Here is a 26,198-nt window from a genome sequence, read left to right as displayed (position 1 = left end):
AAGGAATCCATCCTACTTCAGAGAAGGAGATTCCATCTCAAGAAACTATGCTCTTTGTTCATCCATTAAAAAAATTAGCTAAATTTGATCATGATATTGTAGCAATTCAGTCATATCTTCAGATTCCACTTTTTTTTTGCTATCATTAGCATTTTATTTTATTTAAATTTAATTTGCCAACATATAGTATAACACCCAGTGCTCATCCCATCACGTGCCCTCCTTGGCGCCCATCACCCATTTACGCCATCTCCTCCTCTCCTTCTGTTTGTTTCTCAGAGTTAGGAGTCTCTCAGGGTTTGTCTTCCTCTATAATTTTTCACCAGTTTCCCCCTCTTCCCTTATGGTCCCTTTCACTATTTCTTATATTCCACATATGAGTGAAATCATATAATTGTCTTTCTCTGATTGACTTATTTCACTCAGCATCATACCCTCCAGTTCCATCCATGTTGATGTAAATGGTAGGTATTCATCCTTTCTGATGGCTGAGTAATATTCCATTATATATATATATATATTTTTTTATATATGTGTGTGTGGTGTGTGTGTGTATATATATATATATATATACACACACACACACATAATCACATCTTCTTTATCTATTCATCTGTCAATGGATATCGTGGCTCCTTCCACAGTTTGGCTATTGTGGACACTGCTGCTATGAACATTGGGGTGCAGGTGTCCCTTCATTTCACTACATCTGTATCTTTGGGGTAAATGCCCAGTAATGCAATTGCTGGGTCGTGGGGTAGCTCTATTTTTAACTTCTGAAGGAACTTCCACACAGTTCACCAGAGTGGCTATACCAGCTTACATTCCCACCAACAGTGCAAGAGGGTTCCCCTTTCTCCACATCCTCGCCAACATTTGTTGTTTCCTGACTTGTTAATTTTAGCCATTTTCACTGGTATAAAGTGGTATCTTATTGTGGTTTTAATCTGTATTTCCCTGATGACAGGTGATGTGGAGCATTTTTTCATGGGATTGTTGGCCATGTGTAGGTCTTCTATGGAGAAATGTCTGCTCATGTCTTCTGCTCATTTCTTGACTGGATTGTTTGTCTTTTAGGTATTGAGTTTGAGAAATTCTTTACAGATCTTAGATACTAGCCCTTTATCTGATATGTTATTTGCAAATATCTTCTCCCATTCTGTAGGCTGCATTTTAGTTTTGCTGTTTCCTTTGCTGTGCAGATTTTTATCTTGATGAAGTCCTAATGGTTTATTATTGCTTTTGTTTCCCTTACCTTTATAGACGTGTCTTGTAAGAAGTTCCTGTGGTTGAAGTCAAAAAAGGTTGTTGCCTGTGTTCTCCTCTAGGATTTTGGTGGATTCCTATATCACATTTAGATCTTTCATCCATTTTGAGTTTATCTTTGCGTATGGTGTAAGAGAATGGTTCAGTTTCATTCTTCTGCATGTGGCTGTCCAATTTTCCCAACATCATTTATTGAAGAGAATGTCTTTTTTCTATTGGATATTTTTTTCTTCTTTGTCGAAGATTAGCTGACCTGACCATAGAGTTGGGGGTTCATTTCTGGGTTCTCTATCTGTTCCACTAATCTATATGTGTTTTTGTCAGGCTCCACTTCTAATTCTAGTTCTCCTGCTACTTCCACACATCTTCAGTTACTTCCTTAAGTCTTGCACCCCTCAAACTTATCCAGGAGGGTTGGAATCACTTCTTCCAAACTCTTGTTACTACTGATATTTGGACCTCTTCCCATGAATTATGAATGTTCTCAATGGTATCTGGAATGGTGAATCTTTTCCAGAAGGTTTTCAACTTACTTTGGCCAGATCCATCAGAAGAATCAGTATCTATGGCAGCTATAGCTTTAGGAAATGTATTTCTTAAATAAAAAGACTTGGAAGTTGAAATTACTCCTTGATTCATGGGCTGCAGAATGGATGTTGTGTTATCAGACATGACAACAACATTAATCTTGTGCATCTCCATCAAGGGTTCTTGAGTGACCAGGTGCATTGTCAATGAGCAGAAATATTTTGAAAGGAATCTTTTCCTGAGCAGTAGGTTTCAACAGTGGGCTTAAGATATTCAGTAAACCATGTTGTAAATAGATGTGCTGTCATCCAGGCTTTGCTGTTCCATTTTTAGAGCATAAAGGCAGAGTAGATTTAGCATAATTCTTAAGGGCCTTAGGATTTTTGCAATGGTCAATAACAATGGCTTCAACTTAAAGTCACCAGGTACAATATACCATGACAAGAAAGTGAGCCTGTACTTTGAAGCTAGGCAGTCTTCTCATCTCTAGTTCTGGAAGTCCTAGATGGGATCTTCTTCCAATACAAAGCTATTTTGTCTGCTCTGAAAATCTGATTAGGGGGGATCCCTGGGTGGCGCAGCGGTTTAGCGCCTGCCTTTGGCCCAGGGCGCGATCCTGGAGACCCGGGATCAAGTCGCACGTCAGGCTCCCGGTGCATGGAGCCTGCTTCTCCCTCTGCCTATATCTCTGCCTCTCTCTCTCTCTCTCTCTGTGTGTGTGTGACTATCATAAAAAAAAAATCTGATTAGTGTAGCTATATTCACTCTCTTTGCTGCATCTTCTGAATGACTTGCCACAGCTTCTATACCAGCACTTGCTGCTTCACCTTGCACTTTTATGATACGGAGACAGCTTTTCTCTTTAAACCTCATGAACCAACCTCTGCTAGTTCGGACTCTTCTTTTGCAGCTTCCTCACCTCTCTCAGCCATCATGGAATTGAAGAGAATTAGGGCCTTGCTTGGGATTGGTGTTAAGAGAAAGCTGCATCTGGTTTGATTTCTCCAGATCGCTGAAGGTTTCTCTGTATCGGCAATAGGGTTGTTTTGATTTTCTTATCATTTGTGTGTTCGGTGGAGCAACGAATTTCCTTCAAGAACTTCTTCACATTCACAACCTGGCTGTTTGGCACAAGAGGCCTAAGTTTCGATCTATCTCAACTTTCAACATGCTTTCTCATCAAGCTTGATCATTTCTAGTTTTTGATTTAAAGTGATGTGACTCTTTGTGAGATATGTGACTCTTCCTTTCATATGAACTTTTAGGGGCTATTGTACAGTTACTAATTGGCTTAATTTCAATACTGTCGAGTAGGAATAGAAGGGCCCGAGGAGAGGGAGAGACATGGAGGAACAGCCAGTCAGTGGGGGCAGTCAGAACATACACCATATTTATTAAGTTTGCTGCTGTAAATGGCATGGTTCATGGAGCCCCTAAACAATTATAAGAGTATCATCTAAAATCACTGATCACAGATCATCCTAATGAATACAGGAATAATAAAAAGTTTGAAATACTGCAAGAATTACCAAAATATGACGCAGAGACACGAAGTGAGTAAACACTGTTGGAAAAATGGTGCTGACAGACTTGTTTGATACCACAAACCCTTAATTTGTAAGAAACATGGTATCTTCAAAGTGCAATAAAATGGAGTATGCCAGTATTGTGAAGCTATTCTCCAATTCCTTTACATTTGCTAGAGGTACTTTTGTGACTTTCTGGCTTTAAGGTAATCTGTGCCTTTAGTCCAACAGTAAAGCAGCAGCAAAGCCCTGCTAAAATGGTTTTGATTATATGTTAGTCTATTCATTAAATCATCACATATTTGTATGTGTATTTGTTATTGTTTACTTATATTCACAATTAACACAGGGACTGATAAAAATTTAGAAAGAAAAACTTATTTTTCTTACTTTTTTGTGTGGCAAAAACTGTGCTAGGCATTTTCACACATATAATTAATCTTCATTTGAAGTAGGTTATTATCCAAATTTCACAAAAGTGGAAATGAAAGTCAGAGAGATTCTGTAATTTGCCTAAGTCACATGATATATAAGCAGTTCAATCCTAATTTGAACCTGCATCTTTCTGACCCCCAAACCCACATGGAAACGTCCAAGAGGCTAACAGAAAATACAAATCCAGAGTTTAGGAGAGAGGCCTGAGCAGACAGAAGAAAACGAGCCTGATAAGGAATGGTCCAAAAAGGTGGGAGGAAGGGTCACACCTGAAGCCAAGGCAAGAGAGTGTCAAGGAAAGAGTGGCCAGTAGTATAAAAAGGTCAGGTAGGTAAGCAAAAGTACCACCTCTGAGAAGCATGGGGCAGAGACCAATGGTTTTCTCTGCTGTGGCAGCCGCAATCCCTCCATGTGCATTTCTCTGAGGGCAGTCATCCTGCTGTATCATCACACGTGTCTGTCATTCCAGGCTGAGGTGCAGTTATACCACAGGAAGGGTTCAGTCATGTAACTACCTACTGGGTGTAGATCAGAACCTAACTAGAGCAAATGCTGAAATGCTTACTGAATCAATGAGCTCAAGGCTACTCAAACCTACGAGGTAATAAAACTGGACAGAGAATGGAATCCCTGCCTTAGGATCAGAAGACAGGACTCTGGCTGACAGCCCAAGTTCCTGGATGTGAGGCTCTGCTGTAGCTAACTGCTTAGCCTTCCTGAATGCCATATCTGACAGAACCTTTTCTGCTTAGTTGGATTCCTAGTTCTGACCCTCATGGCCAGGATTCTCCTATTTCACATGTGGTGGTAAATGCTAGATAGAAAAGCTAAATGCTGCAGAGTAATATTGGGTGCTGAATGGCTGAGCAAGGGAGAAGATTCTCTAACAAGAAGCAAGTCACTGTAAAAGTTAACAGTATTACTGGTAACTGTGACAGTAATTACATTCACTGGCCTTACTAATTCTACCAGAACATGACAGCCCTTTTCCCACACATATGCATACAGAGCCCAGATTTACTGAATCCTAATGATTTTTATTATGAACCAAATAATACAATGTGAATTTTATTCATAATAATTCAATGTGAATTTCCATCTTAAATTATTTATATTTAACTGTACAATAGCTATTGTGTTTCTAGAGCTTCTAGCAGGCCAAAGTTTTTTCCTTAGAGAACTTGGATTGATGCTCACCCTCCACACACATACTTTTCTCTGTTCTACTGAACTTTATTATTTTTTATTTTTTTATTTTTTAAAGATTTTATTTATTTATTCATAGACACAGAGAGAGAGAGAGAGAGGCAGAGACACGGGCAGAGGGAGAAGTAGGCTCCACGCAGGGAGCCTGATGTGGGACTTGATCCCAGGTCTCCAGGATCACACCCCAGGCTGCAGGCGGTGCCAAACTGCCGTGCAACCGGGGCTGCCCTGTTCTACTAAACTTTAAAAGTTGCTTTAACCTTCACTGTATTTGGAGGCCAGATAATCACTATTTTTCTAAAAATGTGAATATTCTATGTGCTAGAAAAATCCTATTGATTAAACAAAGAATTCCTTCAGTGGAACACAGCATTAAAAACTGTGAAACAGTGTCTTGGGAATTAGAGGTTTGTCTCATTTTATGCAATAGCAAGGAGCACATCAAATCATACTCTAAATGCAATGGGGAATTATGGCACTTGTTGATAAATCCTTTTGAGCAGCATCTTTTTACACTTGATCTTAGCCAAAAGGCTGAGAAGTGACAGCAGTATCTTTTTATAGTGTGACTAACCTTTATCAGTTTGGTAAGGCAAAATGGTGCCGTATTATATTTCTCAACCTTTAAATATTCATGCTCTCTTCAGATAAACGTAAAGACTGCATGCATGTCCTTTAAACATTTTTTTAAAAGATTTTATTTATTCATGAGAGAAACAACAAGAGAGAGAGGCTGAGACATAGGAGAAGCAGGCTCCAAGCAGGGGGCCTAATGCGGGACTTGATCCCGGGACTCCAGGATCACACCCTTAGCCAAAGGCAGATGCTCAACCGCTGAGCCACCCAGGTGTCCCAAGCCACCCAGGCGTCTCCCACTTTTTTTTTTTTTATGATAGTCAGAGGGAGAGAGAGAGAGAGAGAGAGAGAGAGAGAGACAGAGAGACAGAGACACAGGCAGAGGGAGAAGCAGGCTCCATGCACCGGGAGCCCGACGTCGGATTCGATCCCGGGTCTCCAGGATCGCGCCCCGGGCCAAAGGCAGGCGCCAAACCGCTGCGCCACCCAGGGATCCCCGCGTCTCCCACTTTAAACATTTTTTATATGAAAAATTGTACACATACACAAAAATAGAAAATACGAATTTCCATATACTCATCTTCCAGATTCAACAACTACAATGATTTTGCTGTTTCTTTTTTCTTACGGAAATAACTTAAAGAAATTCCAGATATTATGTCATTTCTCCCCACATATCTCAATATGAAACTCTAAAAAAAACATGTGAATGTATTCTTATCATCACAACAGCAAAGCTTCCTGATTGGCTTAAAACGGTCTTTTTACAATTGATTTGTATTAGGATCCAAACAAGGCTCCATGCTACATCTGATTGTTAGATCTCTTAAATATTTTCCACCTAGAGCTGACCTCATTTAAATGCCACTGACTTGTAACAGAGTTAGTTGTTCAGTAGAATGTCCCACAGTTTAGATTTGCCAATTTCCTTTCTTTTGATGTCAATCATGTCATTATCACATATATTTTTAATTAGGTTTTTATTGGATTGGGGTTAAGCATATTTTAAAAGTATTTTGGTAAAAATACTTTATTAGTACTACTCTGTACTTCCTACTGAAAAAGGGGTCTTGAGGAGCAAGCAGATGGTATTTGAGAGGATGGGAGTGGATGCATATATGACAGGGTAAGGGTAGACACTACAGGTATGAAACATGAGCAAAGGCATAGATGAAAATAGGTAAATAAGTCATGTGTTTAAGGGAAGAAACTACCTACACCTGCTAGAGGTAGGTTTTCAATACTATCAGGGTACTATATACCTATATACACAGGTTCCATCCCCCTTGGCCCTGCTGACTCAGCAGTGTGTGTGTGTGTGTGTGTGTGTGTGTGTGTGTGTGTGTGTGTGCGCGCGCGCGCGCGCTCATATATCTTTATTTCCTTTTTTTTTTAAGATTTTATTTATTCATGAGAGGAGAGAGAGAGAGAGAGAGAGAGAGAGAGAGAGAGAGGCAGAGACACAGACAAAGGAGAAGCAGGCTCCATGCAGGAAGCCTGATGTGGTACTTGATCCCGGGACTTGATCCCGGAACTCCAGGATCTGGGAAGGCAGGCGCCAAACCGCTGAGCCACCCAGGGATCCCCAGATATCTTTATTTCCTAAGGAAATAAAATTCCTAAGGAAAGTTCCTAAGGAACTTCAGATGCTTTGCCAGGCCTGAAACTCAATGACCAGAAGAACAGTGTACATATAAGTGGTCTGTTCTTGGTAAAGTTCATTCCTGCTCCAGGGATTTGGGGCATGACTTACAGCCACTTCTCTTCTGATGTCTCAGTTTAACTACAATCTCCTCAAGTAAAGAACTACTTGACTACTTTGTTCAAAGTCACCAATCTGGTTTATCTCTTAGCACTTGCCTAATACTGTTTTACCTGTTTGTTTTGGTATGTTTCCTTCACTATAATTTATGTTCCCAAAGAGTGCGGACCTTGTCCTGTTCACTGTGCTAATTCTAACGCTTAGGAGAAGCCTGGGCTTATAAAAGACACACACTAAATGTTCAGAGAATGGATGGGTAAATATAGCAGATTGAGGAATCTGGAGGGGAACACTCTTATGTAATATTGACAGGAAAAAATAAAATTTTTAAAAACAATAAAATTTAAATTATTCTTTAAAGTTTGCATTCAGATTGGATAGTACTTACTCTCCAAAGTACCTTCTTTGAGACTCTCTTTTTGCCATTTTGGATATCTGCTTTATGATAGCTCAGTCACCTTGCTGTTTGAATGGAAAAATTTGGGACTGCATTTCATAGAAGGTAACTGCAACTCAGAACATCTATCTAATCAGTTCAATAATAATTTCCAAATGTTCTTAATGGACTATTAAATCAGTAATTAGAAATCAAATTTTGCTACGCTGCAAAAGATGTCAAAATTATGTATGCTCAGACTTAGATATTTTAAAATTAAAATTTTATTTAATTAGCATTCCTCAGAGACAGATATTTTAAAATTAGAATTTTATTTAATTAGTGTTCCCATAATCTATATTAAAATTTATCTGTACCTTGCTGACTTATAAAAATATAGGCAGGGCAGGGTAAATACAGAGAAAGAGCTCATGGAGGTTAACAAAATTCAGTGACACAAAACAACCAAAAAAAAAAAAAAAAAGGCCCAGCAGAAAAAATGATTTAGGGTTTAAGGAGTAGCAAAAAATATGAATAAAGTGAAAAAAACTTTTATATAAGTTGTTTTGTGGGGTGTTTGAAGACATTCCTTCCTTTCACCCACACTTTTGTGAGTTAAAGTTAATGGATTTCTATTGCATTCCTGTTGTCACTATTGCCAAATGCTTTCCTATGGATGAGGCAGATACCTGGTTATTTAAGGAGCAGGATAAATGGGCCAAGACAGCTTTCCCTATCCCCAATTCACAAGGGAACATTTGAGAATTCCACCTGACATGAGGACAGCACTGTGCTCTTAAACAATCTGCAGTTTGATCCGATTGTTCCCCAGTGGGGGAGGTAGGCCACAGCTCACTCAAGAGTCATTGATTGGATTAACAGCCTAATTCCCAACAGATGAATAGAATACTGATGTCTTGTCAGCCCAGATCACAAAAGGAAAACACAATCTGCTTCTACAGCTCAGAGATTTAACCCTCTATTGGCCTTGAAGCTACAATCTCAGTTTTTAGTACTATAATTTCTTCAGAACTATTTGCCTATGATCATCATCAAATGGTGGTTTATCATCACCCACATACTTTCAACCTCTTTTAGGGTAGTTTTAGAAAATGTTTAAAAACATGGAAAGGTTTTTCCTTCAGTTTCACTGCCCATATTAGTACTGCTGCCTAAATTCTTTCTTGGGTTTCCTAAAGAAATAATAAATAAACTGCTTTTTGGGGGGACTTCATAAAATAGGACATAGCATAGGGGAGGAAAAGTAAAAACCCATACATTCAAAGATAAAACTATTTTGAACTATTTTTCTGGAATAAGTGACTGATTTTATTAAGGGGAATGAATGGTTGCATTAAGGGGAATAGAGTTCTCAAATGTTACCTTTAGTTTATTCTCCTACTCAACCTCTACCTCCCAGCCCTACTGTAATTTAATAATTTTTGTGTATGACTGTACCACAAAGAATCAATTAAAAAAGGTCTTATTTCAGATACAAGTTTATTAAGAATAAGAATCAAAATCTTCATTCAAGTCACCTATTAGAACTGCGTAACAGTCAGTTGAGAATAAAAACAATGATGGTAGTGGCTAATCTGTTTACTGTACTAAGCAATTTACATGTGTTCTCTTATTTAATCCACCCAGCAACCTTATGAAGTACGTATTAAATTATCTCATTTCACAAATGAAGAAACTGAAGCTTGGTTAGGTTAAGTGTCTCTATGAGGTCACATGATTTGTTAGCAGGAAAGCCAGAACTTAAATTAAGTCTCTTGTTCCAAAGCTTATGCTCTTAAATACTGCTTGCATTTTATGGGTTTCTTTGTATGTCTTCATGTTTAAATAGAAGTTTTTCAGTATTCGGAGGTGTTAAGATTAAGATTCAGCCATCTCTTAGAATCTGTTATTATTCTTTTGGGAAAACATCTCTGTGTGTACAAATGTCCTCTATTGGCTTTTCTTTTTCTCTAGGACTTTTTTTTTCAAGGATTTCATGATAGCCACCTAAAATTAGCCATGTCAAAAGAGGAATCTTTTTTGCTCATGGCTTTGGAGTCATATTCAACTTCTATCTTTTTTCTTTATCTCTCATATTGTCTTTCATCAAGTGAGGTTGATTGAATTCTCCTCTGCACTATATCTCTGATTTTTTCTTTTTCTACAGTAATGGATCCTATCCAGGTCCTAACCTCCTAATCTACTAATTCCCACAAGAGCCTTCCTAATAATTTTTCTGGTCTCCTGTCTCTTTTGCAACACTGTCCTTATTCTTTTATTTAAAACTTTGAAGCATATTCTAATTATCTTCAAGTCAGATAAGAATTTCTAACTAAGGATTTCCCTAATTCTGAACAGGATTTGGAATACTGTCATAGTTTTAAAAATTAACATTGTATATGTAGGAAATTTAGATCAGTGCAAATATGAGAATATATTATATAATGATTATCATTTATATTATTAGTATTATAATATTACATTAGGTTATAATCTAATTCTTTATGGTAATACATGCTTCCATAACAGCCATTAGGTTAAAGAATATTTTTGAAAAGTAAAAAGTACAGGGAAGAAAATATATTTTTTATAAGGAGACAGGAAAAAAGCTCAACTAACACCAATAAAAAATATTCACAAAATGTGATAGTGTAAAAGATCTTTATACTACCTAGCCTCCCACAGATCTTTCCTAATTTATAAAATGCTTTTCTTTCAAGGAAACAGAAATTTACAGTTGCATATTATTTTATAGAACACTTCCACATAGACCAACTTATATGAGAATAACATCCTGAAGTAAGTAGGATAGGCATTAGTTGCTCCATTTTATAAATAAGGAATTAAAGTTCAGCAAGGTTAAATAACTTGTCGAAAGAAATACAGTAGGTCAAACAACAAAATTAAGACTTAACCTTATGTCCTATATACAAATGGAATAAGTAGAGAAATGGCAAGTTTTCAAATTTCAATGTCTAATTCTCACTTTTAGACTACAAGTAACAGTTATCACTGAATCTGAATAATAAAACATTAGCTCCTAATATTTTGGCCAACCAAGATCCCTCTCCCATCTCCAAATATATTGTTAATGTTCATTCAGTTAAGCATGAAGAAATCCAACAAAGAGGAGAAAGGACAGTCTCTAAAAATAACTTTGTACTAAAATAAACCTGAAACAAACATTTAGAAGGAACAAATATGAACACATTTTGAATCAAGACAGGTCCTATTAGAGGTTCCCTAGAAGCTGGAAGACACACAAGAGGACAACCTCCAAAAAATTTCTTTCCCCAGTTATCTGGAAGAAGGAGCAATAGAGTGCATGAGGAAGCAGAACTGCTTCCCCGGATGTTAAACAATTAGGAGCACTTCCATGGTGGCTGGAGACATGATGCTTAATGCCATGGAGAATAACAGCTCATAAACTCTTGTCATTTTTGTTCCTTCATACTGTGTGAGTTCTTAAGTTCAGAGGAAATTTTTATAGCCCTCAATAACATAAACTGGGGAGGGATAAGTGTTTGTTCTAGGTGCCCCGGTCAAGTATAAAGTTAGCTGACAATACTGGAAACCATGGTAGGCACATCTACTAACCCATCTTTAAAAAATAATATCCTAAAAAGCCTACTGTTTTTAGTATTATCCAGAGGTTTTCATTTTTTACATGTCTACAACTTCCAATTCCTATCATGTAATACACAACAGCATTTTAGCAGATATTCTAAAAATAAGCCATATTTTCAGTTCTTTCAAAAAACAGTACTGTTAATATCAAGTAGAAGCCAAAAAACAACTAAAAAACAACAAAAAACAAAAACAAAACCCAAACAACCCTTAATTTTAATAACAAGGAAAATCAAATCAATGGTGTACCCTTTGTGGTAACAGAGGCATACTTGTCTGACTGTGGAAACCAGGTTAAAGACAAGGGCTTGGACAGTTGTGCCCTGAAACAAGCAGACTGCGGGTCTTATAAATACATACAGAAATAATTAAAATATAAGGGGTTTAGAGAGATTAATCTCCTTTAAATAATCTCAGCCACAAAGCCTGTAAAGACACTGCTGGCAGCAGGCCCATGTGGGACCAGCTGTCGGATATCAGAGCAGCAGAGACTAACTGCTACCACTTCTGCACTGACCTCCTCCATGCAGACTTCTCTGGACTCCATTTTCAGTACTCACTGCACCACCAGGAAAGGTTAGCAGAAGAGTACCTGGTACAATGTGGGGCACTACTGATTGGCTTGATTTCCTATACCTAGCTGGGGGCAAAAAACAAACCAAAATAAGAAAGTTGGTGCTGGAAGGGAATCAAAAAATGTAGGGCTCAGAGGGCTCTAGGGAAATGCAAGAGGGCTCTGGAGAAGTGCTGATTACCTGATTCCATTCATTTAACCCGTGGCAATTTCAAAGTCACCTTTAATTATTTTCAAACTGAGTTTTAAGTAATGCAGATAGTAGTACCCTGACTCCCAAAGGAAGCACAAAGCAACTGATAACTCTTTAAAAACACTAACATTTGTTTCAAAGCTAGCCACAAATACAAAAAATATTTTTAAAGGGTGACAGTGCCAATGAATAAAACAAGAATATTTATAATAAAGAGTATTCTTTTGGTCAGACACATCTCCGGGGCCCACCTCTGTATCTCTATTACATGGTATTTCCAAGACTTAAAAAGGAAACCATTAAAAGCCAGACAAACAATAGCTTTGAAGATAACATGATATCAATGTATGTAGAAGTCCTTTTAAAAATATAAGGTGTTATGCAAATACTATGTAATATTTTATGAAAAGCATTTTGGATGGAATTTACTTAGACTGATAGAAGAAAATGGAATTGTGAAACAATAGGTACATTATGAATTACTACAAGTGTTCAGACATTTTAAGAACAGATACACATGTACTTATTATCAGATCTATTCTTCCACCAGGATAAAATGAGACTGGGTACTGGATCACCTTCTATCCCATGTCTCTAAGCCTCTTTTATTCTGATTTTGCTTCTCTGATTTTTGGATACCAACTAATCTCTGCTACAGTTTCTTGTCAAAAGGTGATTTTTTCTTTTTGTTGTATCCTATTTACCTCACAGGTGCATTTGTTTTCTGTTTTGTTTACATAGTTGAAAGGCAGAGTTCTGGGACACCTGGGTGGCTCAGGGTTGAGCACCTGCCTCTAGCCCAGGGCGTGATCCTGCAGGCCCAGGATTGAGTCCCGCATTGGACTCCCTGCATGGAAACTGCTTCTCCTCCCCCTCTGCATCTCTCATGAATAAATAAATAAAATCTTTAAAAAAAATAAAAAAAATTTTTTTTTAAAGGCAGAGTTCTTGGTAAAAAATTTTTGAATATCAAGACACAATAAAAGACAGCCTATTATTATGCAACAGGTTATAAAAAAACTTATGTTCAGTTTCTATTCTTTTAACTAACACAGGCACCCACACTTTTTTCTTCTGTGTGTCTCTGAAATGAAAGCTCTGTCTTTATGTCTTTCCCTCTTTAAGAATGGGTTTTATTTTATTTATTTATTATTTTTTTAACAAGAATCATTTTTATTTTCTTTTATTTTATTTTTTATTTTATTTTTTTTAAGATTTTATTTATTTATTCATGAGAGGCACAGAGAGAGAGAGAGAGAGAGAGAGAGAGAGAGAGAGAGGCAGAGACACAGGCAGAGGGAGAAGCAGGCTCCATGCAGGGAGCCCGACGTGGGACTCGATCCCGAGTCTCCAGGATCACGCCCTGGGCCGAAGGCAGGTGCTAAACCACTGGGCCACCGGGGCTGCCCAAGAATGGGTTTTAAAGAGTGCCAAGGAGGAGGCTAAATGTCAAATACATGCTTGTCTAGTCAAGATTATATTGATATCCATTGACACATTTTTCACACTTAAGAATGCTCTCAAATGATAATAACTTTTAGACTAAATAATTTGATTCAAAATTTGAATCAGTGATCCAGAGGTGAGCATCTCTTTTCACTTATCCCCTAGGCCAGTGGTTCTCCAAGTGTGGGTTCCAGGTCAGTGGTATCAATTTCATCAGAAAACTCACTAAAAATGCAATTAGGCTCCTACCCCAAACCTTCTAAACCCAAAATTTGGGGGCCTGACCTAACAATTTGTTTTAACAAGCCCCAGGTGATTTTAATGTTAGCCAACATGGAAACATTGTTCTATACTAGTACATATATTCTCTGTAAATAAGCACCATCTTTTGGACAAATAGAAGTAACTATCAACCATAGTGAAATAATCAAATGCCATTAAAAGTTTATTAAAGTATTATTTTAAATGATCTATCTTCTTCCGAATTTTTAAAATTTAAACATACTTGACAGGATTTCTTTCCATCTTCCAGTGAAAGGCTGTCTATCAGAGATACCATTATAGTTTGGTGCACTGTTTTTATAGTTCTATAACATAAACTGACATTTATTGGAGCTTCACATAAGATTTTTTCCATCAACGGATGTGTTGGAAGAGCAATAACCAAGTATGCTGTGGTGGGCAAATACCTACACATCAGGACACTTTTCAAAGCCATCAGGCAAAGGGGGTCAGTTGAATTTTTTTTACGGTACAGGCTAATGCTTTAAGAGTGTCTTGATGGAATCAAGGAAATTGGATTGTCCCCCCATTTGCTGGGCTAAAACAAGCCTTTTTTATTTATCCCATTAGAGGAACACAAGAGAAGCCTTTTAAATGTCACTAAAAATTTCCCTGCATTGCAAAACCCAGTCAAAAGGGTTTTAATTTTCTCTGAGAACTCTTAAGTAATGCAGTATGTCAAGGTTTAATAAATTGTAGGTGGGGATAGTTTTTGTTACAGGCAACTTTTTTTTTTTAAACAAGTGCTTAGACATGCTTGGGCTTCTCTATAGAGAGAGGTCGGGGCACCACTTCATAGAACAGAACAGAGGACTCAACTTGCATCCAGATAGCAAACAAATGAATCATAATGGAATCTGTAAAATATTTGAAGCAAATTGTAAGAACATTTTTAAAAAAGAAAATATTTTAAAATGTACTGAAAATGATGGTAAATCCTTTTATAAGTAATATTTTTGTGTTGAGCTTCTTGAAAAATTTGTTAAAGAATCTGGCCTTGAACAAAGTCAACCCCAAAGGACAGCACAGAAATTAGGCCTTCAACAGTCTTCCAATAGAAAGAGGGACTATACAGCAGAGTGACACTGTGTATTCCCAATCTGTAATGGGGTAAAACCTCACCTTTTTATAACTTTCAAAATACTATAAACCAACTAATAAAAAAAGTTGATATATATGTTATATGGATTGCAAATTTCTCTAGAAACATAATAATAAAGTGGTCTATATTTAGCTTCTATGATCATATATTTTGGTGTATTTTTCAAATAGATCTAACCAGTCAATATTATGAGGGGTTTTCTGGTTGATTTTTTCCCTCTTTAATAAAATATTAAAAGTAAAAAATAAAATAAAATAAAATAAAATATTAAAAGTACTTATAAGCACAAAACAAAATGTTACAGAGGGAATACCAGAAGAGAGGACTTTAAAAAAAAAAAAAAAAGACTACCTATAAATGAGTGTGGTTCCCTTCCTGAATTATCAGATTAATAAATATTTGTAACCATACAAAATGCTTAAACAGAATGCCTTATTCTATTCCCTAGCTCCCCACAGCAAAAGATGGAGAGAGAAGGTAAGAAACTATGTTAAAGACAAAACACCTAGTACTTCGAAATGTAATGACTAATAAATAAATTATGTCAACTATTCCTTTTTTTATTCTCTGCTTCTAAAATATACTTTTAGGTCACATCAGGACCAGAGGATGTGGGGTTCAACAATGGGACTATTCAGTAAGAAAGCCATGCAGGCTGCTAATACCACTTTAACTGCTGGTGTTTTGAGTCCACCCTGTGACCACAGCAGTTCCAGAGAGAGGCTTAGTGAAGTGCTAGATGACAAAAGAAGAACGTGAAGCAGGCTGAGAAAAAGAAAGATTATATTTGTGTCATGTACAATCAGCCATTCCTACTTTTAATTAATCTGCCTTAATTATTAAATTAAACTTAGTATTCAAAAGTTAGTATCTTCTTTTATGGGAACTCCATCTTTTTACTTAAGTTCTGAACAAGTTAATGTGTTTTGGTGTTAGTCACTCTATCCTTTACATGTAGACAAAGGTAGTATTCCTTTTTTAGCTATTAGCAATAATGACTCAGAAGCTTTAGATGAAATTCTAAATTTGTCAGGCCTTGAAAGTTGAGTCGTTGAATGTCTTCCAAATCTGTCAACATTGATAAATGCATTACTGATTATAAAAAGACAAACTAATAAGCAACCCAAGAGAAAGGAAGCTGATCATGGGAGTAAGGGAATATATTCAGAGTCTATAATGAATTTTTGATCATCAAAAGACCCTACTATTGGCTTAACTTTACAACTGTTTTCATAGGAGAACCTACGCTAATCCCCAAACTTGACATTCAGGTGAATGGAAATGTTGAGAAAACTTAGTGTTCTCTTTGCTGGAATGCAGGAATTCTTATTCTGGATTCTCAGGTTCATAGGATATGAACCTATCTATGAAAGGGCTTTAACAAGTGTATGAACTTATTAAAATTGTTTGCAAAAATACATGCATGTCTTCTCTCTCTGGTGGTCACAGCTTTCTTAGTATTCTTCCTAAAAAGGTTAAAGAGCACTGCTGTGGGGTAGCAGTACAGATTAAACAAGACTGGCCATGAACTGGTAACTGCTGAAACCCACTAATGAGTACATGGAAGTATGTTAATTAGTCCCTTTAACTTTGCATGTGGTTGAAGTTTTTATAATTTAAAGTTTTTTTTTAACTGCTATGAAAGGAGTTCATTATATACAAACTAATGCTTGAGAGAGGACTGTGGAATTTGATCAATTTAAGTGAATTGATAATATAAGTGATAGTTCTTTCCTTACGTCATCAAATAAGTCAAAGTGAAGGTAAGGGATTTGGAATTTTAGAAAACTGTATGTGTAGAAAACGTAAGTATGGAAATCTTGCACACCAAAACTTTCAATGATGCAAGTTACCTTACTTTTACAAATTCCTTATTCTCTTTCTCAAATATGCCAAAATTTGACACAAGATCAGGAAAAGAGGAGAGAGAAAAGGTAACTGGCAAAGCAAAGACCACAAAGACAAAGAAGGTGGTGGCTTGGTGCTTGAAGGGGAGGGGGGAAAGTGAAAGGAATAAAGTGGTGGGTCTAATCAAATCACTGTAAAAAGCTGCGGCTCTCAGAGTTAACCTTGCCAATCAGAGCAAGCAAGAGCAGGAGCATGTTTGTGCACATTAAACTTTGCGTGTGTCCTTGAACCTCTGGTGCACTTCCTCCTCTCAAGCAGCCTGGGAAGGCTTCATAATGCTTACCCTTAGAGAGAACCTTGAATTCCATTAGAAAGCTCCACAGGAAGGAGAAACCCTCAGTGGCAGCCTGAACCACATAGGCAGCTCATACCCTTTAGTGATATTAGAAGTGAGCTCATGGGATTAAGTCTACAAGTCCTGGAAAATTAAAAAGTATGAACACACTGATAAATGCCATTATACCAACAAGAATACAAGGTACCTTTAAATCTCCTCTCCTTTCCTTCCTCCTCCTCCTCCTCCTCCTCTTCTTTTTTTTTTAAAGAGATGGCAAATACTTACAGCATGATATAATAAAGACTGGCTACTAAGTCTACAATTAAACTCTATAACTGATCTGGCTAAAATCTGACTAATCTTTTAATAATATTTATGTCTGTATACTCCTTTGCTATAATATCAGTCATTTGATGGCCTAGCATATTTTACCACAAACTACATTTTTAAATAAAAGGAAGTAGGAAGGTGTCTATCTACTTACTACTATCTATCTACTTACTATCTTGTCTTTCATGTCATACTTATTGTGATTACAGTTCCGTTCCATTCTGTACTAATGGGAAGATACCTTATATAATATAGAGTTTTAATATTACACATAGGCAGACTTAAGATTCAACATGAAGGAGAAATTTCTAATTAGGGCTTTTGAAATTGGAATAGCCTATATAAAGTAAATAGAAATGTTCTAACAGAGGCTACCTGGCTTAACCTTTTGGAAATTTAGCAGAGAGAATTCTCGCATTAGGTGGGAAGTTGAACCACATGATTTTTAAATTCCTTTCTACCTTTAAGATTTCACAATTAGGCTTTATTCAGGGTCAAATACAGCCAGTGGCGGAATAGAAACTAGAATACAGGTAACCTGACTCCAAACTTAAGGTATTTCTAAACACAAGCTTCTTTAAGCCCTTCAAAAGTCTTCAGGCAGTAAATACAAGAGTGAGGTTAATTGGGTTAGGGAAGCAACAGTGGGGTGATGAGGACTGGAGAGCTCAAGGCCTATCAACAGAGGGCAGTAGCTACTCAACTCTAGCTGATGGCTGCTATGTGGGAATGTGCCCGTGACTACCATATTGTTAAATTTTTCAAGAGAATCCTAAACTCTGTACTTTTATGTGAAATTAACTAGCAGTTATTGGCAGTTAATTATAAATAAACCATGGATACACTATCAGTGCTAAACAAAAACTGATCTTTGAGCTGTGTGTGACCCATGACGGTTTGTGACCAAGAGACTTTTCTCAAAAACTCCATATTCAAATTACTGATTTTTAAAAATCCCTCTCTAGACTTTTTCAAATTTATCAATCTTTTTGAAATACAAAAATCTAAAATTTGAGCCTTATATTGATTAGAGTTTGCTATGAATATATTTGCTCTGGCTTTTATAGACTATATTCTTGTTACTATAAGTGTCAGCATTAAATTGGCTTTTGCAAGATCAACACTACAATGCAATCTCAATATTCATCTATGGTCCATGATAATCATCAAATTTTATACAGATGATATTTGGGCATAATCAATCTCTCTACATGTGTATATGGATATGTGTCCATAAATATTCTAAAAACATTTATAGACAAATCATTTTGAGCATTTTTTTAAAAGATTTATTTTTTTTAAATTTTTATTTATTTATGATAGTCACACACAGAGAGAGAGAGAGAGAGAGAGGCAGAGACATAGGCAGAGGGAGAAGCAGGCTCCATGCACCGGGAGCCCGACGTGGGATTCGATCCGGGGTCTCCAGGATCACGCCCTGGGCCAAAGGCAGGCGCTAAACCGCTGCGCCACCCAGGGATCCCTGAGCATTTTTTTTAAAGATTTATTTATTCATTCAGAGAGAGAGAGACAGGCAGAGAGAGAAGCAGGCTCCATGCAGGGAGCCCAACGTGGGACTCGATCCGGGTCTCCAGGATCACGCCCTCGGTTGCAGGCGGCGCCAAACCACTGCGCCACCGGGGCTGCCCCATTTTGAGCATTATTAACTACTCTGAGTATATCAGTTTGATCATTAAAAAAGAAATCTTGACAATTTCTAGACCTTATTCTGTTGCTTCATCTGGGGGTATTTTGTTACTTTGTGTAATTCCTTCATCTTTAATTTGGTCTCTTAACATGACATTTAGAAGAATATTTCAGACTCAGCAACACCATGCATAGCCAAATAAATTTTATAACACGCATACATCTATGTAATAAATCTCAGAAATTATTAATGAGCCACCATTCAACATTCAAACAAGTTAGTTCTTTTAAGGCAGATGACTCATCCTTTTCTTGAGTTCAATGAGGAAGAACTGCTCGGCTTTTTATTTTTATTTTTTTTTAAAGATTTTATTTATTAGAGAGAGAGAGAGAGAGAGAGAGAGAGAGAGACATAGGCAGAGGGAGAAGCAGACTCCATGCAGGGAGCCCGACGTGGGACTCGATCCCGGGTTTCCAGGATCACGCCCTGGGCTGAAGGTGGTGCTAAACTGCTAAGCCACCAGGCTGCCCTGCTTGGCTTTTTAAAAAGTTACAGAATTACAAATTTAGCTCAATCTGAGGACACAATCAACTTTAAAGTGTACAAAATGTTGTGATTCAACTGTAGGTAGCTAAGATGTTCAGAAATCTTTATGGTGAAGAAGGTGGATTGCCTAAGCAGTTCTTCTGTCTTCCAGCTTACGATAGTGGAAGATGTCAACAATTTCTGGTTTACAGCAATAGCAAGAGAGAATGTAGCTAGGGAACCATTAAGAAGGAGCAATTTACTATACCAGGTCATAACACTTTGACAGTGTCCTATAATTCAGTTAGATGTAAAAATAAGAGGACACTGGGTGTTCTCTGAACTCAAAGTAATTTGAACTTGATTCACACTGTATTGTGAACCAGTTGTTTATTCTCAGGTACAAACTTAGCAAAAGAAGTGATTATTCAGTATGAAAACGACAGAAAAAAACTTATTAAGGAAAACTGTGAGCTGTGAAAATAGGAACATGGATTAAAAGTCACACTGAAGGGGAACACCCAGTGAACTAAATGATGTTTACATATAAGAATTTCATTATAAATAGGAAAATATTAAGGACACGAAGAACTTATTACTATAATCTTCACAAAATACATCAGATGGCTGTGAATTCTAAAAGCACTGAGTCTGTGATAGAGAATGATGACAACACAATGCAGGAAAACAGCATGGAATCTGCAGTTAAAATACTGAAGTGTGAACTCTGGTTATTGTACTTACTAGCTTTGTGTCCTCAAGCAATTCACATAATGTCTTTGAGCTTTAATTTTCTCAACTGTGAAATGAGAACAATGCCACACAGGACTCTTGTAAGGAAAAAACAAGCTAACATATACAAATAGATTTTGCAGAATGGAAAAAATCATAAAAATATTTGATTTTTCAATATTGGTTCCATTGTCTTTGTTCATAATTTTCAGCTTCTTTTGCAGTGACATGTCTATCTCTTTTGACCCAGAAAATTCTGCCTTCATTTTTTTGGAGATGTAGAGGTTTTTTTTGCACAAGAGGATGAATACATTTGTTTTATTAGTCAACAGATATGTAGGAAAAAACCTTCAAAGCTCCCAGGACTTAAATATTAGTAAAGGCTTGGTATACAGTGAGGACTAGACTTGATCTTTACCTTCATAATCCATTATAGGGGACTTCTTTTTTAAAACAAAATCATATTAAGCAGCATAATCTTAAAACAGGTAAAAATTGAGGTATGGAGGGAAACTTTTAGGTATCTCTGTGGGGATTTACAGAATACTGTGAAAACCACCAAGCTGGTAGGTAGGCCTCCTCCGACATTTGTGTGCGCCCAGGGCAAGAGTACAAATGGAGATCTCTAGGACCTTGTTTTCCAACTCCTGGCTCCATCCTACATCACAAAGGGCTTCACATACATGAGTAGAGACACCTCAGCAACCATGTCGAAGCTCAGTCCATTCCTCCATCTCCATTCACTTATCCCTTGCCCATCCTTCCAGCCTAGGGGCGCATACTAGCAGCAAGACCTGCCCTGTCCTGGGACAGGACCCTGGGTTGGGTCCTGGGAGTGTACTGGGCTATTTCTTTCTTTTCTTTCTTTTTGAACTGGGCTAATTCAACTGGTGTCTCTAAAGGCCAATTGCATTTCTGGTGGACGATGTTTAAAAGTACAAAGTAAATGTAAATTTTACATGTTGGGAATGGATAAATAAGAGACATGATTATCCTACATCTCAGCTGTTTCTTCTTTCTGCTCTAGTCATAAACCAATACATTCCAGCACAGTGTTAAGAGATTCTCTACATATCTTTCAATCCATCCATGTTTTAAAAAGTATGTTAAAATAAACACTGTAATTCTAAAAAATAAAGAACTGTTTGAAGAAGATAAGTAAAAGCAACATGAAACAAAACCAGTCCACTGCCAAGATATCTGTCAAGAGCATTAAGTCACTTCAACATAGGTATTGTAGTCTCATAATGCATAACCTTCATTTAAGAATACATCTAATTTGTCTTTAGAACAGTCTTTAGCATCTACAGCTCAAGAATGTCCCTGGTATATGTGTTACAGCATCTTTTTTAAGGCCTGCCATACTCAGACAATACTCTACACAGAATACACATATTGACCAAATGTGTCATGAAAGTCCTGAAGCATTCACTTTGTTAAGATCAAGTTTTCCTATTCTAATTTTTTCTTTCTGTAAGTTTCTAAAAGATATTGTTTCTTTGAGACATTATTTCTATTCTAAATTTTTACTCATTGTTTATTTCAAACACATATTAAGTGATATGTCAAGTAATGTGTTAGGAGTTCAGAGTACAAAAATATCAAAGTTCTAAAGAAACCTGGAGTCTTAAGAATGGAGATAATTACAATAGAGAATGAAAAATTCTACCACACATAGATAACGAATATTATAGGAGTTCAAAAGAGGGGGTCTAAAAGGATGTTATGGTTGGAGGAAAAGAAGTGGTATGTAAATGAAGAAAGTACAGGCAAAAGGATATCATGTGCATGTATATCTTCATGTGTATGTGTTCCAGCTGCGGTGGTATTTCTCTACAAATGAACTCTAATGTTTTAATAATTTTATAATATTTACCGCATGCGTGCTGTATGTTGAACATTATGCAAGGGATCACTAGAAATATTAGAGAAACAGAAAACATGATCCTTGCATTCAAAGAATTTACAATCCACTGGAGAGACAACAAAGGTGAACAGTAAATACAATTAGGGCAGTAACAGCAATTAAATAAAATAACTGGAGAATATCCTATATATATATATAGTTGTTTTCCTTAATTTTATCTTCCTTGGTTAAGGAATGTTTCTGCCACGCTGTCTTGAACTCAGGATAGATAGTCTCTGACTACATTTGCCTTCCAAATGACCCATTAAAAAACTACAACTTTGTTCCCCAAATTTGCAATCAGAAGGGAATTGTTGTTGCTTTATTATTCTGGTATGTACATGAACTTATGGAAAATAGGTGAGTTCCAAAATGAGTAAAGGGCAGAAACCGTAGAAACACGCTGAAAAATGACCTCATGGACAGCCTTGTTTATTCTGTTTAAAAATATATTCTCTAAAAAAAAAAAAAATATATATATATATATATATATATATATATATATATATATATTCTCTAGGGGCACCTGAGTGGCTCAGTCGGTTCAGCATCCAACCCTTGGTTTCAAATCAGGTCATGATCTCAGGGTTGTGAGACTGAGCCCACATCGGGCTCTGCACTCAGCACGGAGTCTGGTGAAGATTCTTTCCCTCTCTATCCCCCCCCCTCCATCTCCCTTCCCCTCTGCTCGCTCTCATTCATAAATAAATAAATAAATAAATAAATGAATAAATAAATAAATAAATAAATAAAATAACTTAGAAAAAATATATTTTCTAAAAAGCTTTGGTGTTTTCACTTTGTTTTGATAAACTTACTGAAAATTTACCAATCAAGATTCATTTCTTAGTGGAAAACTTGGATTTGACTCTTGATGTTGCAGCTGCCTGACTTTGGACTATGTGGAAAAAATTCCTTTTCAGGATTATTATAAGAAAAAAAAGACCAAATATGTAGACATAGCTTACACAATTATCTAAAAAAATTCACAAGTGCTCAGCCCATAGGATTACACCTAAATTTGCATCCATCCTTTAAAAATGCACCATTATCTAGGAATTCTAAATACTTGCTAGTGATCTATCACAGCAATGAATTAGTTTAATCTGATGATTTTGCCCTAATTCCTACTTAAGATAGATGGCACCATAGGGTGCCTGGGTGGCTCAGTGGTTGAGCCTCTGCCTCTAGCTCAGGTCATGATGTGGGGGTCCTGGGATTGAGTCCTGCATTGGGCTCCCTGCAGGGAGCCTGCTTCCTCCTCTACCTGCTCTGCCTCTCTCTCTCTGTCTCTCATGAATAAATAAAAAATGAAAATCTAAATCTCACCACAGAACTGACAGGTGAATATAGGGTTTAGAATTACAAACAGGGCACTACAGAATTACATGCAGTTTATAAATTTGAGAGTCTCATCTTCCCAATACTTGCCATCCCCAACTCACTTACTAAGTCATAATTTCTGGAGTGAAGGTTTATGTTTAAAAAGATCTATAGTTGATTCTGAAGATCTAGGTTTGAGAACTTCTGGGATATACAAAGTGAGCTCAGCAACTTCATAAAATAAGGAACACTGGATAAAACAGTATGGTCACAGATGTGGGGCTTTGAAAGTCAATCATAAAAGTTGAGAACTGATTCACAGATAAGAAATCACCAGAGGTTCTTGATCATAGAATCATTTAGATACTGCAGTAGCATTTGGATAAACGATGTTGAAAGAAGACTGATGTATCAATATTATGGAGAATCAAAAAGTCACTTTAATAAGTTACCACAATAATATACTCATGAAGGAATGATAATTTGGACTAACTGATTGCCAATGGGAATGAAATTTATACTATGTAGCTCTCTATACTTTACAATGCCAACAATTATAGATCTCAAGAGTTCACTTACCCACAGTCAGATGGTAGTTGAGCCTGTGTGGAAATAACCTTATTAAACAATGAGCGGTCATTAAAAAAAATAATAATAATAATAAATAAACAAACAATGAGTGGAAGGCCAAAGGCTTATACTAATTCATTATTACTATTATGGTTAAACAATAACATAATGTATAAAAGAAGTAAGCTTTTGAAGGCTAAGTAGAAATTAAAAGTATAAGCAGAATGGGACAGAGAGAAGCCTTTTCTAGTAACACACTAGCCTAATGTTTTTATTACTATGGTTCTTTTTGGTGGTTACTTTTTACTATGAAAATAACTTATAAAGAGAGGAAAGCAGAGACCTATTATTCATATTTAACAACTGTTAACATTTTGCCATTTTTTTCTTTTTTGTTGAAGTAGGCTAAAGAAATTACAGATGACATGACATCTTGTCCCTAAATATATCAGTCTGCACCTAAAAACAAGGAAAATGCCTACACAACCAAGATACAATTATCACATTTAAAATGGTTAATACTAACTCCTTAATGTTAATGTAACATGGTCCTAACTTTTACAGTTATATACAAATCAACATAACATGAGTTTGTATTACATTCCTTCCCCAAAGCAATCTATATACTCTTTTTTTTTTTAATTACTGATGGAAAAGTTAGATAAATTAACTTTGCAAATCCTCTGGATTTTAACTGGCAGTGTGATAGGAACTCTTGTTAAAAAAAAAAAAGTATCATTAAGGAATGTTCATTTGATAATAACAAAGAGAAGTCGCTTGAGGTTTCACACATAGTGATTCCAGAAGACTTTCAAGAGTTCTTGAGAGTATCACTTCTCTTCAAGAGTCATGGGTATGGATTGAACATCAGCAAGAACCATGGCATGCTCAAGACTTTGCCCTTAACAGAACCAAGACCTCTGGCCACTGTCAGATAATCTGTCACTATAAGCTACTTGTATCCAAGCCAGATATTTATTGCTATTGATCTGCCTGGTCCCAGCAAAAGACTTTTGTTCTCCCAGACCGGGACTTTGACCTCAATTAAGTTATGAATTTCAATCCGATAGACTGCTCCACTTACCCTACTGCTCTCCCTGACTGGATTAATTAGAATTAGCTAGGCCGAGAGTCACCCCAAGCTCCTCATGGATCATGTTATTTTAATAATAAATAAAAGAATAGCAGCAATGTACAAGAAGTATTTTGAAAGATTGCTCATCTAGGAACATCATTCAGAACCTGCCAATATCAATTTCTCTGACTTTGATTACCTCATTTACTTTTTATTTCTTTTCATTTATCAGTTTTCCCTTTTATTTCAGCTTTCTAAACATGTTCTTTACATTTAAAAATCAAAGTACTTTAGCACTTTGGTGCTATTTTAGGGTTTCTTTACAGTATAAATCATCAAAGCAATCATTTGCAAGAATGTAACTTAAAAACATTTAATAATCTCAGAGGATCAAGAAAAAACATTCCATCATCTAAGAAAAGTACTAGTCTTTAGCCAAATGCACTTTTCCTATAGTTGGTTAATGCATTAAAAGCATACAAATCAGAATGTCACCAAGAAGGCAACATCCAAAGTTGCAAAGAATAAGAATATATAAATTACATTTGTTTTTAATCCATAATCCACTGGGACAGATCGCATATTGGCCAATGAAAACATTAAATCATGGTGATAACAACAACAATCAGCAGGATCAGATTTGCTAACTATACTGTTCTAACTTGATGATTTACCACCTAAACATAAAACATTTTAAAATGTGAAAATATTATATACGAATGTTCACATTCTGGGATGAGTATTTGGTATTTGATACTGAAATTGTAAGATTTTTAGAACATATAAAGGGAATCCTAAAAACTTCATTTTCAATTGATGTTTTTGACATAGCAAAAACCCTATTAGTTCTTTGATTACTGAAATTTTGAGTTTTGATTTGCTCAAGGGAACATAAAAGAAAGATTAATTAGAATGTCTAAGTCTAATAGTAATTTCAATATTAAAAGCAAAACAAAGTTGAAGCACGAACTCTGCCCTCAAAATGCTGAGAATTCCATGTATATT

At 36.4% G+C, this 26,198-nt stretch overlaps 1 protein-coding gene across 10 annotated transcripts in view; it reads right to left on the bottom strand.

Moving 5' to 3' along the window:
* Nucleotides 1-26,198, bottom strand: part of ACBD6 (acyl-CoA binding domain containing 6) — a 213,247-nt gene that overhangs the window by 48,035 nt on the left and 139,014 nt on the right. For 6 of the 10 annotated variants that reach the window (XM_055319242.1, XM_055319241.1, XM_055319243.1 and 3 more), the window contains one exon: nucleotides 24,128-24,150. The exons of the other annotated variants lie outside the window; for them this stretch is intronic. In XM_055319242.1, coding sequence (XP_055175217.1) covers nucleotides 24,128-24,150 — 23 coding nt within the window. The remainder of the gene's footprint in view (nucleotides 1-24,127; nucleotides 24,151-26,198) is intronic. 10 annotated transcript variants of the gene reach the window in all.

This window comes from Nyctereutes procyonoides, unplaced genomic scaffold (assembly GCF_905146905.1).
Source record: "Nyctereutes procyonoides isolate TBG_1078 unplaced genomic scaffold, NYPRO_anot_genome, whole genome shotgun sequence".
NCBI classification, from domain to species: Eukaryota; Metazoa; Chordata; class Mammalia; order Carnivora; family Canidae; genus Nyctereutes; species Nyctereutes procyonoides.
Note: the sequence above shows the minus strand (reverse complement) of the source record. Positions and strands in the feature narration are given on the sequence as shown.